General features: G+C 39.7%; 1 protein-coding gene across 1 annotated transcript in view; it reads right to left on the minus strand.

Annotated features, from left to right (window-relative positions):
• Nucleotides 1-1,530: 1,530 nt before the first annotated feature.
• Nucleotides 1,531-13,550, minus strand: part of LOC149457859 (E-selectin-like) — a 228,506-nt gene continuing 216,486 nt past the window's right edge. Inside the window, exons 10-11 of the mRNA XM_089683079.1 lie at nt 8,706-8,743; nt 1,531-1,732 (exon numbers count right to left, since the gene is read on the minus strand). Of these exons, the coding sequence (XP_089539205.1) occupies nt 1,716-1,732; nt 8,706-8,743 (55 nt within the window). The 3' untranslated portion in view covers nt 1,531-1,715. The remainder of the gene's footprint in view (nt 1,733-8,705; nt 8,744-13,550) is intronic.

A 13,550-nucleotide genomic window follows, 5' to 3' on the forward strand; every position in this document is an offset into this window, starting at 1 on the left:
ACATCGATTTTTATTTTTCTACCTTAACTTTCATCTTGCATATATCATTCATTGGCAGAGTGTGCTGAGTGAACAGATAGAGCTGTAGTATTGAAAACAGGAGAATTGTTTTCTGGGTTCTGTAAAGTTCACATACACTATACAATCTGATTGTATCTCCTTTAGATCTACCATCAACTATGTAGTGCAAGGGCCTGCCTGATTGGATACAGAGTGATTGGGTAGATAGGTGGGTCCTCCTATTCCATAGTTCTAGAAAATCTAAAGGAAATTGTGCAGAGATTGTACAATTGGATTGCATTGTGTATGGCCACCATTATACACCTAAAATTAACTAGTTGTGCTTTCAGTGCCATTAATTGCTAACTGCACACCAAACACAGAAGCAAACACATTTTTCCATGTGAAAAAACGAGTGGCAATCGCAGCAAAATGTATAGTAAAAAACACGCAACCCACATCACACCAAAATGTCTCATGAGCCACTTGTAGCACAGCCCAATGAAATCAAGAGGCTGCCCTGTGCGTGTCAAGGGTAAAACAAGCCAACAAATGTGCTCTCCCACTATGCAAGATGTGAATAGGGCCTGAAAGTGAAATTGGTTTGTTTGCACAGAAAAATGAGGCTCCATTTACATCTGTGTGTTTCCGAATGCATGGCACAGAAATTGAGCGCTTTGCCTTGCATTTCAGAAATGCGCTGCACCAAAAATCACAGTAAGAAAAGCACCAAACACCATTCTTAAAAAAAAGTTCTGGAGCTTCTTTGGGGTGATTATTGCCCGTATGGTGGATGAGCTACCCTATGCGTGACAAGCGAAAATGCTCCAAAACGTCCCAAAAAAAAAACCTCATGTGGGAATATTCCGTTATGCAGAGATGTGAATGGGGCTTGACAACTGAATATCTCCATCCACTCCCTTCTATGTACTTGTATAAAGATAGCTATACACTATGCAATCTGATTGTACATTCTCTGTACAATTTCCTTTAGATTTTACAGAACTATGGAATAGAAGGACCCACGCATTCATTATGTGTCTAATCAGGCAGGCCCTTGCACTACATAGTTGATGGTAGATGTAAAGGAGATTGTACAATCAGATGGTATAGTGTATTTGAACTTTACATAACTTAGAACACAATTCTCCTGTTTTCAATACTACAGCTCTATCCACATAGGCTGTTATCTGTTCACTCAGCACACTCTGCCAATGAATGATATATGCAAGATGAAAGTAAAGGTAGAAAAATAAAAAACGATGTCTGTGTATTTAGTGAGAACAGTGATCACTGATTGATTGCTTTTCATTTAATAATTGTACACCTGGAAGTGGGTGGGAGGTAGAATTGTAGACGATGCAGGGTGCGTGCTAATGAGGTCAGCTGGTCAACTCCTTCCTGTGTCATGACCTAAAGTCTCTGCAGGAAGTAAGGCAGAAGTAATGGAGAAGCTTTTTGTACAGCCATCTGGACACTGACATAAAGGTGGATGGAAAAAATGGAAAGCTTTTGAATTTCTGCAAAAGAAGGAGATTAATGCTATATTGGTACATAGAAGAGCTGGAATTTAGAAAAAAAACTTGAACAAAGGTGAACTTATCCTTTAAATCTAAAAACTGTTTTACTTTTCTTCATGTTTTAGGATTATTTACAACTTTGTGGTATCCTGTTGATCTCTGAGGTATAGTCCAGTCCAGAAATTAAAGGTCCAATTAGTTCATTTCTATATCTAAAAGCAAAAACATTAAACATTTCAGAGATATAGCAAGACACAAATTATGGATTGTCAGGTATACATGTGGGAAATTAGATAGTTCCGACCAAGGACAATCGGCTATAAGGGCCAGTTCACATCTATGCGGTTTATTTTAGGCACATTTTAGATGTGTTGTAGGTGCATTACCACTGAATTATATATGTGTGTTTTCATAAAAATGCATTAGAAATGCAGCAAGCAGGGTTTTTTAATGCACTGCTCCTAAAATGCACATAAAGCAAAGATTACAACAGATCATTACTGTTCACTGATTGGTTGTTAGAGGTTACTGCACATCATTACAGCTCACCGATTGGTTGCTAGAAGTTACTGCACACAATCTCCTCCCTTCCTGCACACCACAGACTGCGGAGGGGAGAAGACCCACCAATAGACAGAAAATTCTAGAACTTGTTATTAGCAATGAGCATAGCAGAGAACACACAACTATGAAGGTTGACTGAGTGCAGGTAAGAACAGAGCCCAATGTGACCAGCATCTCCGAGGATGGACTGCCAATGTACATAAAGAGTGCAGGGTTGAAGGGGGCATTACGTACAGACTGCAGGATTGAGGGGTTCACTTTGTCCAAAGTGCAGGGTTGTTCTGTGTACGGAGTGCAGGGTTGGGGGGTGCACTGTGTACGGAGTGCAGGGTTGGGGGGTGCACTGTGTACGGAGTGCAGGGTTGAGGGGTGCACTGTGTACGGAGTGCAGGGTTGAGGGGTGCACTGTGTACGGAGTGCAGGGTTGAGGGGTGCACTGTGTACGGAGTGCAGGGTTGAGGGGTGCCCTGTGTACGGAGTGCAGGGTTGAGGGGTGTGCTGTGTACATCCAAGTTCTCCCCCCAAGTACTGAGCTATCTTCCTAACCACTTTCATTTCACAGCTCACCCACCGAAAACACACACACGTACATATACACATACACACACACACACACATATATACTGTATACACACACACACATGTACACACATATGCATATATACACACACACACACACACACACACGTACACATACATACACACACATACAGTATATATATATACACACACACGTACATACATACATACATACAAATATACATATACACACATATGCATACACACATAAATACATACACACACATCGAGATTGAGGTGTACAGCGGGGAGGGTTCTGAGTTGCCGCTGGGAGAGGAGCAGTGCTTCTGTATTTACAAGTGAGCAGCGCTTTACCTGCTCTTTGGAGACTTTCCTGGCTCTTAAGCTAAAGACAGTAGACAAAGCCGCAGAGACTAGCAACAGGATTTGTGACAAGCACAAGATGTTTTCCAACAGTTGTAAGGGAAAGAAAGCTATCATGAACCCTTCTTCATATGCTAGCCAGATGTCGTAAGCACCTATTCTAGAGACCTTCAGAGACCACCCACTTCCCAAATCTTACAAGCTTATTCCTTTACACTGTATTTTGTGTTTTGCCACAAATCTGGAAGACTGCATGGATAACCTGCATTCAGTTACATGAATACCAAAAGCTACAAAGCAAAGACATTGCCACCACACCAATTTTGCCTGGCATTGTCCTCCTGAATTTAGGTCCTATCATAGCTTCCTAAAAGGTCCACCCAATCTCTGCCCAAATACTGTCAATCAGAGGGAATGCAGCAGCACATCTGAGGAATTATAAAACATAAGGAATGCTGCGCTACTTTCAAATCAACCAAATTGTGAATGTGGGATCCCAAAATATCAAATCAAAAAATGTGACAATGTTAACAATATTAACAATGCAAATCTATGCGTGCTTGCTGATAATAACAACAATCAAATAAATCACTCAAAGAATATAAAAACACAAAAAACCATATCTATATGTATGTGCATGAACCAAAAAATACACATACATATAATTAAATCACACGTGCCTATTGTGAAGTGAAAAAATAACCATAATAATGGTGACACAAACTAATATCTCAAAGTCCAAAAAATATAAAATATTGTTGGTGAACAAAACAGTGCTTCCAAATTATACTGTTAGTGACCACAGGTGAAAACTCGTGTAGGTTTCTGGGTGTATATAGATCTACGAATCCAACCACCTTCTGGATTAGCCTCTCACCTCATCCCTTCGACCCTTGCGGGTCAAAGAGCAGTAGTGGATCCCTCTCACAGATCCTCCAGGTACCAAAGCACTCCAAGACAGCTTTCAGGATATAATATTCCCACTATGGCTCTTCTCCAGGAAAGGTTGTAATATCTATTCTGAGAGATTGATATTACAACCTTTCCTGGAGAAGAGCCATAGTGGGAATATTATATCCTGAAAGCTGTCTTGGAGTGCTTTGGTACCTGGAGGATCTGTGAGAGGGATCCACTACTGCTCTTTGACCCGCAAGGGTCGAAGGGATGAGGTGAGAGGCTAATCCAGAAGGTGGTTGGATTCGTAGATCTATATACACCCAGAAACCTACACGAGTTTTCACCTGTGGTCACGAACAGTATAATTTGGAAGCACTGTTTTGTTCACCAACAATATTTTATATTTTTTGGACTTTGAGATATTAGTTTGTGTCACCATTATTATGGTTATTTTTTCACTTCACAATAGGCACGTGTGATTTAATTATATGTATGTGTATTTTTTGGTTCATGCATATAGATATGGTTTTTTGTGTTTTTATATTCTTTGAGTGATTTATTTGATTGTTGTTATTATCAGCAAGCGCGCATAGATTTGCATTGTTAATATTGTTAACATTGTCACATTTTTTGATTTGATATTTTGGGATCCCACATTCACAATTTGGTTGATTTGAATGTAGCGCAGCATTCCTTATGTTTTATATTTACTTGATCACTGGTATATGATTTAATGCTAGCAGCTCCCTTTGGGATTTATACACATATTTATTTGATTTATACACTTGGAGCGCAGGAGGGTCACACCACTATTGCTACATCTGAGGAATTCAACATGTAAGTACAAGCTTTTTTGCTGAATAACAATACAGCAACCCCACCTGGTACCGCACACACTGATACATCTTGCCCAAAAATGGCTTGGTCATAGAGATGTGTGTTTCCCCATGAGTCTCAGTCAGTCTCTCATTAGCACCTGTGCACCCCAAGCCTGTGTTTCTCCTCTACATACTCCTGTTACTCACGTCTGTGGTACTTGCTGCCCAGTAAATCCAGTGCCCCAGCTCTCCAAGGGACTTTTTCTGCTCTAAGTTGCAGCCTACTCAGGTGAGTCAGAGGACCAAAACCTGGGTATCGCATACAGTGCAACATCTCCTCAAGGAGCTCTGGTGAAGACTAGGTGGTATGTTGGACCCTGTGCCTTGGCCCTTCCTCACAGTTGCTAAGTGAGCAACCAGCCAAGTCCTCTGTATCTACTCTACGGCTTTTACCACCATCCGCCCAGCTGCTACACCAAGCCTTGGTGAGCCCCTCTACCCCTAGTGGGAGTGGGTTCCCAATCTGTGGGAACCATAGTGTACATTACATACTTGTAACCAATGTGTTTGTTGTCTCTACATTTGCTGGTCTCGACTATTTTTATTCAATTCTTTAATAAAGGCTCAGACAAAGTGTTATCTTCTCTGTCTCTATTCTGTGTGTAGAAAAGCATATGTAATGGAAGCAATTAATTTAAAAAAAAAATGTTTGTGCTGAGGTTTATACATATCTTTGAGGTTCTCACTTGTGGTACAGCAATTAAAGCATGTTCTATGGGTACAGGGAGGCTCAGGTTTTTTTTAACCATGCCCCTCTAAGCCCCTTCCATTTTTATGGTAGTTTGGGCAAACCCACAGTTTATCAATCACATTTGTTCCTGTTTTCTATTCATTTACATTACTGCTGCTTTTTGGGGTGCCCTAGGTCTTTTACAAACCTCTCAATTCCCCTGATCTGCACCACGTTTCATGTGTATACATTTTCCCATATACACCATGTTGTAAGCTCTGATCTCTGAATTTGACCTTAGCAAAACATGATTACAGCTAGGACAAAGGCATGGAATCCTAATGCTATTGTAGAGGAGGTCGGCAGATTATGAAGGAAGTGGGATAAGGCAAGTTCTTCAAAGTGGTTCTTTGGATCAGGCCACCAAATTTGTCAGCAGGGAGAAGGACATCAGAGATAATGTTGTCCTTGCCACTTTTATGTGAGAAAAACAGGAAAACTTATCTGCCGCACACAAAAGGCGAGATTGAAATGCCACCAGGTCTTGTTTGGCCCTGTGCTGTAAGAACAAAGTCATGCAAGAAGATGTGATGTAGATCACAAGTGTTGTCAGCGAAGTATTATTCTTTTTTTTTGTGTGAAAAAAGTAATGGTAGGAGGAGGAAAAAGGGTTTGTAGAAATCCCTGGCAGAATGGATTTTACATTATTGTGCCACCCTCCTTGGTGTTTCAATATGCTGCTGAAGAAGTTAGAAGTCCTTACTTCACATTTCTTCCTGGTCAAAGATGAATCTGTGACTGAGGAAGCCTACATTTTCTGCTCCCTTAATACATTTGATAATTATGGGGCACCTGACATCCTTTTAAAAATGCAATTTATCTGGCTGTTATTCTGATCCAGTGGCTTTAATATATTTTGAGTCACTGACCTGGATTATACAGGTCAATTTTTTTCCTTCCCTACCTGTATAATTTGATGGGCCGAACACCCCCGTTTGGAACATTCAGCCGCAAACTTTGAACAGAGAGGACAATTCACTAAACGGTATCTTACTGCATCTGAGTATGCAGTAAGATACCGCACAGCTACTAAAATACTGCATGAATTATATTATTAAGTCATGCAGTATTTTAGTAGTGAAAACATTCTTTAATGTTTCAGCTGTCAGTGGGGTTCCCTGCTGATAGCTGAATGTAAAAAGAATTGCTGGCATTGTCCAGCAGTTAAATTTTTTTTTTTTTTAAAAGGTGTGGGGTCCCTGCAAAATTAAAAAAACAATGGGGTGGGGGTCACCCCCAAAATTCATACCAGACCCTTATCCAAGCATTCAGCCCGGAAGGTCAATAAAGGAGAGGATGAGCGAGCACTCACCCGTCTGCACCATAAGAAGAGGGCCCCCAGATCCCTCCTCCCTCCATGTGAATGAGTATGGGGTAAATGGTACTGCTACTCATTCACAAAAAAAAGTAGTGTAAAAAAATTACAGAAGACAGTCTTTGACAAGTCCTTTATTAAAAACAAAGATTAAAAAAAGTCCCCCGAAGTAGATCCAACGTAAATCACGATGCCCGCTGCCACCGCTGACCTGAAAAAAAGAAAAAAAAAAGCTCCGCTCTCGATGCTGGCTCCCACCGTCTGACAGCTGAGCCGGGATGACAGTTTTTAAATACTGTGATGGTGCCCCGCCCCCTTGTGACATCATCATGCGCTGTGATTGGCCAAAGCATTGTACCTGACCTGTGGTCAGGTGCATTGCTTTGGCCAATTACAATGTACTATCAGGTGCTATTCGCCCGCTGAATGCCCTTACCGTTCGTTTGTTTGCTGAACACATGAACGGCTGCTGTTCGAGTTAAACTTCTGTTCAACTCCAACATCAAGCCCAACACAGCTGTATTATTTATAGCAAAGATTGTGATCAATAAATGAATTAGATATATGTGCCACAAATAATAGCTGAACCCTTGAATATATAAATGATATAAATAATATTAATTCATATAAACACCACCACCATAAAGTGCAATATTAATCAAATGAATCTGTTAAATCCTCATGAAGTCCATTCAAAAAAGTCCATATCATATATGATCCTCAATTAATAAAGTCATGAAGTAAACTTTCACCAGTGTAGTAATCAGTGCTCAAAACACCCCATCAAAATGCACACTCACCAGAACCGATTCCCTCAGAAGAAGTCATATGATGAAACGCGTTAGGGCGTGGCTAGCCGGTGACGTCATCACGTATGCCGACCCACGTGTCTGTACCACGTGATCGCAACAACGCCATCTTGGTTGCAGGCAGGCTGGTGAGACGCTGGATTGAGAGCTCTGTGCTCCTAGTAACAAAACGCTTGTTTATTTTGACTCTATGTGAGTGCGGTTTTATCAAGGGGGGATTATTTGAATAAATGAATACGTTATTTGCACTATGGCGAGTGTTCTTTTTATCTGCATGTACTATATGGAGTATTTTGGAGATCCATAAGCTGGAGTTTAGTGGTGGAGTGCTGGATCTATATAGATACGCTGGTTTATCACCAGGTTCTGGCTGAAGTTCAGTGGTGGAGTGCTGGATCTATACAGATATGCTGGTTTTTCACCAGGTTCTGGTGAGTGTGCATTTTGGTGGGGTGTTTTGAGCACTGATTACTACACTGGTGAAAGTTTACTTCATGACTTCATTAATTGAGGATCATATATGATATGGACTTTTTTGAATGGAATTCATGAGGATTCAACAGATTAATTTGATTAATATTGCACTTTATGGTGGTGGTGTTTATATGAATTAATATTATTTATATCATTTATATATTCAAGGGTTGCGCTATTATTTGTGGCACATATATTTAATTAATTTATTGATCACAATCTTTGCTATAAGTTACAGTGGTTTTGTAATAGCAGCACCCACTTTAAGTTTTCATATGTTACTTCTAAGTATGGTACATAGGCGCAATGATTTAAATCTGATGGTGTCTTCTGGAGGAATCTAATTTACACCATTTTGAAGGTTTAATAATAATTTTTTGGATTACAGCTGTATTATTGTCCTGTGACATTAACTCAAATTACTAAAGCCAGGGAACCAGCATTGCAATCAGGTAAGTAGCATTCGTAAGAGAAGGCCAGCAATAGCAGCATTTTGTTCATGACAATTTCTTTCACTAAAAGTATTTATAAACACATTCATTTGACAGCTCTTTACTGTATATAAAATAAAGTTGAAAACATTTACCTGATACAAATATGATTTAAAACACTAACCTTCAAATGCAGGGTTTTCAAAAGTATTTGTAGGGTCTCTAGAAATAAAATAAATAATTCATTATTATATTGTCATGTATAATACAAAAACAGCATGAATGCTCAAATCTGTGATTGTACTAACAGAAATATTGAAAGCTATGGTTGTGTGCCCAGGGTGGGGCAGTGGGTATAGCACACCCTTGGTATAGTCATTGACGGTATGCCTGTAGCACACAGCTTGTACATTCTCTGACAGCTTATACTGAATAGTCCCTGGAATTCATAAAAACTGTTGCAGACAGATTTTGCAAAAGTGCCTCTCATGCATTCTAAAACATAATCCTTACCCCTGAACTCTCTGATTTCCGTTCTTAGGATGTACCCATACATCTTCAGGAACCAGGATCTGCATAGCTGCAGCTATGATCCTGGTATCAAAATTTGCAGCCAGCGATGGGCTTTCCTGTAAAAGTGATCCGCATTGCTTTACAGCCGCCTGATTACTTTTACAGGGCATGGAAGGAGACCCTTGGTAAACCCCTGCCACTATTCCTGGGATCTTCTGTGTAATCCAGAAGCCTGGGACTGCTACATCCCTTGTGGCTGGCTGTGTACAGAGGAATGGAAGGTACATCCCTACCTTCCCTTCCTTTGTGAAAAATGAAGTGACAAGGCTTTTGTCCTTTCTAGTTTTGGTTTCTGTTTACAATCCATTACAGTCTTGTAAATCATCTGATCAAACTGATCTTGGCTTGACCAGATGCTTTGGAGGCCAGAAAAAAGATCTGGGGTTTAATCAGCTTGATATCTCTCGCTGCCCATGCTATCACAAGGGATATTTCTCATCCCTTGTGATAGCAATAAAGTTGATCCAAAAAAAGTTTACATAATTTACATAATTTTTTCCCACAAAAATAGAGATTTAGTTGGTGGTATTTGATCACCACTGGTGGTTTTAGTTTTTGCAATATAAATGAAAAGAGACCAAAAAATTTAAGAAATACAATATTTTCTACTTCTTCTAAAAGATATCAAATAAACTCAATTTTTGTCATAAATGTAAGGCAAAATGTATTCTGATACATGTATTTTTACTTTCTAAATGCCCATCACATTTCTTGAGGTGGCAGTATAAAGACCCCCCAAATGACCCCTTTTTGGAAAAGTAGACACCCCAAGGAATTTACTGAGAGGCATGTTGAGCCCATGGAAGGTATTATTTTTTTGTCATGTTTTTGGAAAATGACAATTTTTTTCTCACTAAATTGCCACTTCAATAAGATATTTCTCACATATGCCATGGGTGTATGTGGAATTACACCCCAAAACACATTCTGCTACTCCTCTTGAGTATGAGGATACTACATGTGTGAGACTTTGTGGAGGCCTAGCTGTGCATGCATCCGAAAACCAATTACCAGCTTGAGGCTTTCAAAGGGTGTAATTTCCTCATTTCACTTCCTCACTACCTATCACAGTTTTGGACGCCCTGAAATGCCAGGATAGTAGAAGCACCCCCCCTTCCCCCCCAAATGATCCCATTTTGGAAAGTAGACACCAAAAGGTGTTTTGAAAATGACAACAAAAAAAATGTTTTTTTACACAACGTTGTCACTTTAATGAGATTTTTTTTTTTGGCCCAAGGTTTTGAAAAATGAACAAATAAAATACACATTTTTATTCACTTTCTGCAAAATACTCGCCAAGGTTCTTATCAAATTCCTTTGGGTGTCTACTTTCCAAAAAGGGATCATTTGGGAGGGGGGGTTTGTACTATCCTGGCATTTCAATGCCCTCGAAACTGTGATAGGAAGTTAAGAGTGGAAGTGAAACGAAGTGAAAGCCTGAAAGTGGTCATTGATCTTCAGCCCCTGTACGTAGCTAGGCTCCCAAAAAGTATCACACATGTGGTATCTCCATACTCGGGAGAAGTAGCATAATGTATTTTGGGGTATAATTCCACATATACCCATGGCATGTGTGGAAAATATCTCAAGTGATAACTTTGTGGAAAAAAAAATATTTTTCCAAAAACTTGTGTCAAAAAATAAAATCTTTCATGCATTCAACATGCCTCTCAGCAAATACCTTGTGATGTCTACTTCTCAAAAAGGGGATATTTGGGAGGGGGAGGGGGGGGGGTTGAACTGTCCTGGCATTTTATGCCCAACATTAGAAGCTTCTGCTACACATTACCTACTCTTCTAACCACTTCAAGACCAAGCCTTTTCTGACACTCCTTGTTTAAATGTAGAATTCAGTATTTTTTGTTAGAAAATTACTTAGAACCCCCAAACATTATAAATGTATGTATTTAAAGCAGAGGCTCTAGAGAATAAAATGGTGGGTTTTGCCATTTTTCTTATCGCAGACATTCTTTGCGCAGCAGTTTTTCAAATGCAAATTTTTTTGGAAAAAATACACTTTTTTTAATTTTAATGCACAAAAACACAATATAAGACCCAATTGTGTGGTAGAATGTAAAAGATGATGTAATAGATACCAAACATGTCCAGTGAAATGGTGACAAACTACATAATTTTTATTATCTATACATGACGCTTTAAAAGCCTTTACAGGTTACTACTTTAGATTTACACAGTCTAGTTTAGTCTTGTGCTAGAAATACTGCCCTCGATTTGACGTTTGCAGAGATACCTCACATGCATGGTGCAATCGCTGTTTACGACTGAGGAGGGACCGCTGTCTGTGTTCACCTTTGTGGGCGAGCAGGAGGGGGGGACTTTAATTTTTTTTTTTTTAATCACACCAAAATCGGTGGATCAGATGCTTAACTAATTTGAAAATGGTGCCATTTACATCTGGTGAAACAAAAATGATGAAATGCTCATTGCTTCTGGGTTTTTAGACCATAGAGATGATCATAGCTGTCCTGGTCCCTGCTCAGCTCTATGGTCAGCAGGCAGAACAGCTGGCTGCATTCTCAAATTCTCCACCAGAGACCCCGAGAAAGCCGTGGAAGGTAAATGGGAGGGGGAGGGCATCCCCTTCTGTTGCATGCATAAGTAATCCAGTGGCTAACTAGCTGTTAGGATTGTTTCTACATGAAAGCTGATCTCCGACTGAAAAAAAACAATACCAGGATGATGCCTGAAGCTGCAGGCATCATCCTGGTATAACCACTCAAAGTCCAGCAACATACCGGTACGCCACTGGTTCTTGCTGGGCATATATGTAATGATCTTTTATTCATGCAGCCTTTGGGCCGAATGAAAAAAGAGAAATGAATAGATTTCTCCATCCACCTTTATCGGTGTGGATGAAGACATCTCTGCCAGAAATAGTGTGCGGTATGTGCACCATTAGAATCTACCACCCTACATCCACTCACTTCTAATGTTGGGCATGCATGTTAAATTATTTTTTTCATTCAGTCCAAACAGATTCCTTCATCCACAATAAAAAATGTGGATGAAGAAATCTCTGCCAGAAAAAAAAGTGAAATACATATATACTGAAGCATAGGCGTGATCTGCCCACTGACCACTCCAGGATCCTCATGCTTGGGCATATACATGCTCTTTTTAACTGCGGATGAGTAATCTCCTCCAGCAGCACTGCACACACTGACATATATGTTGTGAGAGCAACACCCTGTTGTCAGAATAAACAGATCAGTGCTGCAACTAATTTTCATTCCTGCAAGGCAAACAACAACAGTTAACAATAAAATACAGTAACAATAAATCATTAAAGTGTTACTAAACCCATGAACCTGCATTCACTATATCTGGTCTCTCACAGTACACAGAACACAGAAATGAAATTATTTTAGTAAATATAAATCTAAATACCTTTTCTCATCAGCAGTAAGAGCAGTCTTGTGACTTCTATCAGTGTCTAGCAAGGGCACTGGTTAAAGCTTGTAGGAGGAGTTTTCATTCTCCCCTGGTTATCCTATGAGGCTGCAGGACCCCTGACCCTCTGTCTGAACAGCGCTCATTGGCCCTGTGCTGATGACATGCACCTTCCCAAAGAAAAAAAAAACATCCTAGCAATACACATCAAACTGAGCATGTGCAGCTTGTCCCCAAGGCTCTGTTCTATCAGCAGATGGATTTGGGACTGTGAAAGAAGGGGAGGATCAGAGATGACAGGATAAAACATCCTTTTTACACAATCCAGAGGACTAAGTCTTTAGGTTCCACAGTGAGTATAATATGCATGCTTTACTGAATATACAGACTGATTTCACTGTTGTGGGTTTTTTTAACACGGTAACTCAATAAAATATGTTTTTTCTTTACTGAAATCTGCAACAAGAAAAGTGAAAAAATACATGACGAAGCATAGGAGCAATGCACCCGCTGACCACCCCGGGCCCCTCATACTCAGACATAAAAGTTATTTTTTTAACTGCAGATAAGAAATCTCCAGTAGCGCTGGAAGCGTTGACGTGTATATATTTTTAGAGGAACACCATGTTGCTGTCAGAATAAACAGATCAATGGTGGCAAAGCAAACAATGGTTAACAATAAAACACAGTAACAATATTAAATTAACTCAATAAAACAGCAACTATTTTTTTTTGCTTTTTTATTTATTTTTTTTTACTTTTTTACTTTTTTTTACTTTTTAAATTTAACATTTTTTTTAAATTTTGTGACTTTTTTTGTAACTTAACTGTAACCATAAACTTTCCAGGCTGTGATTTTAGGGTCTCTCAAAATGTGACAGACAGTTTCCTGAATATACTTGGAGACACTGTGTGAATGTGTACCCTAGACTGTGCAGTGCTGTACCCTAAAATAATTCATTACTAGTGTGTAGCAATGGAAGCTGTCCTTGAAGCAGAGACCAGGTTGGCCAAGACAGAAGGGACAATAAAAGTGAGTGTCACA

Source organism: Staurois parvus, unplaced genomic scaffold, assembly GCF_062004578.1.
Source record: "Staurois parvus isolate SC_StPar_1 unplaced genomic scaffold, SC_StPar_1.0 ptg000300l, whole genome shotgun sequence".
Taxonomy (NCBI): Eukaryota; Metazoa; Chordata; class Amphibia; order Anura; family Ranidae; genus Staurois; species Staurois parvus.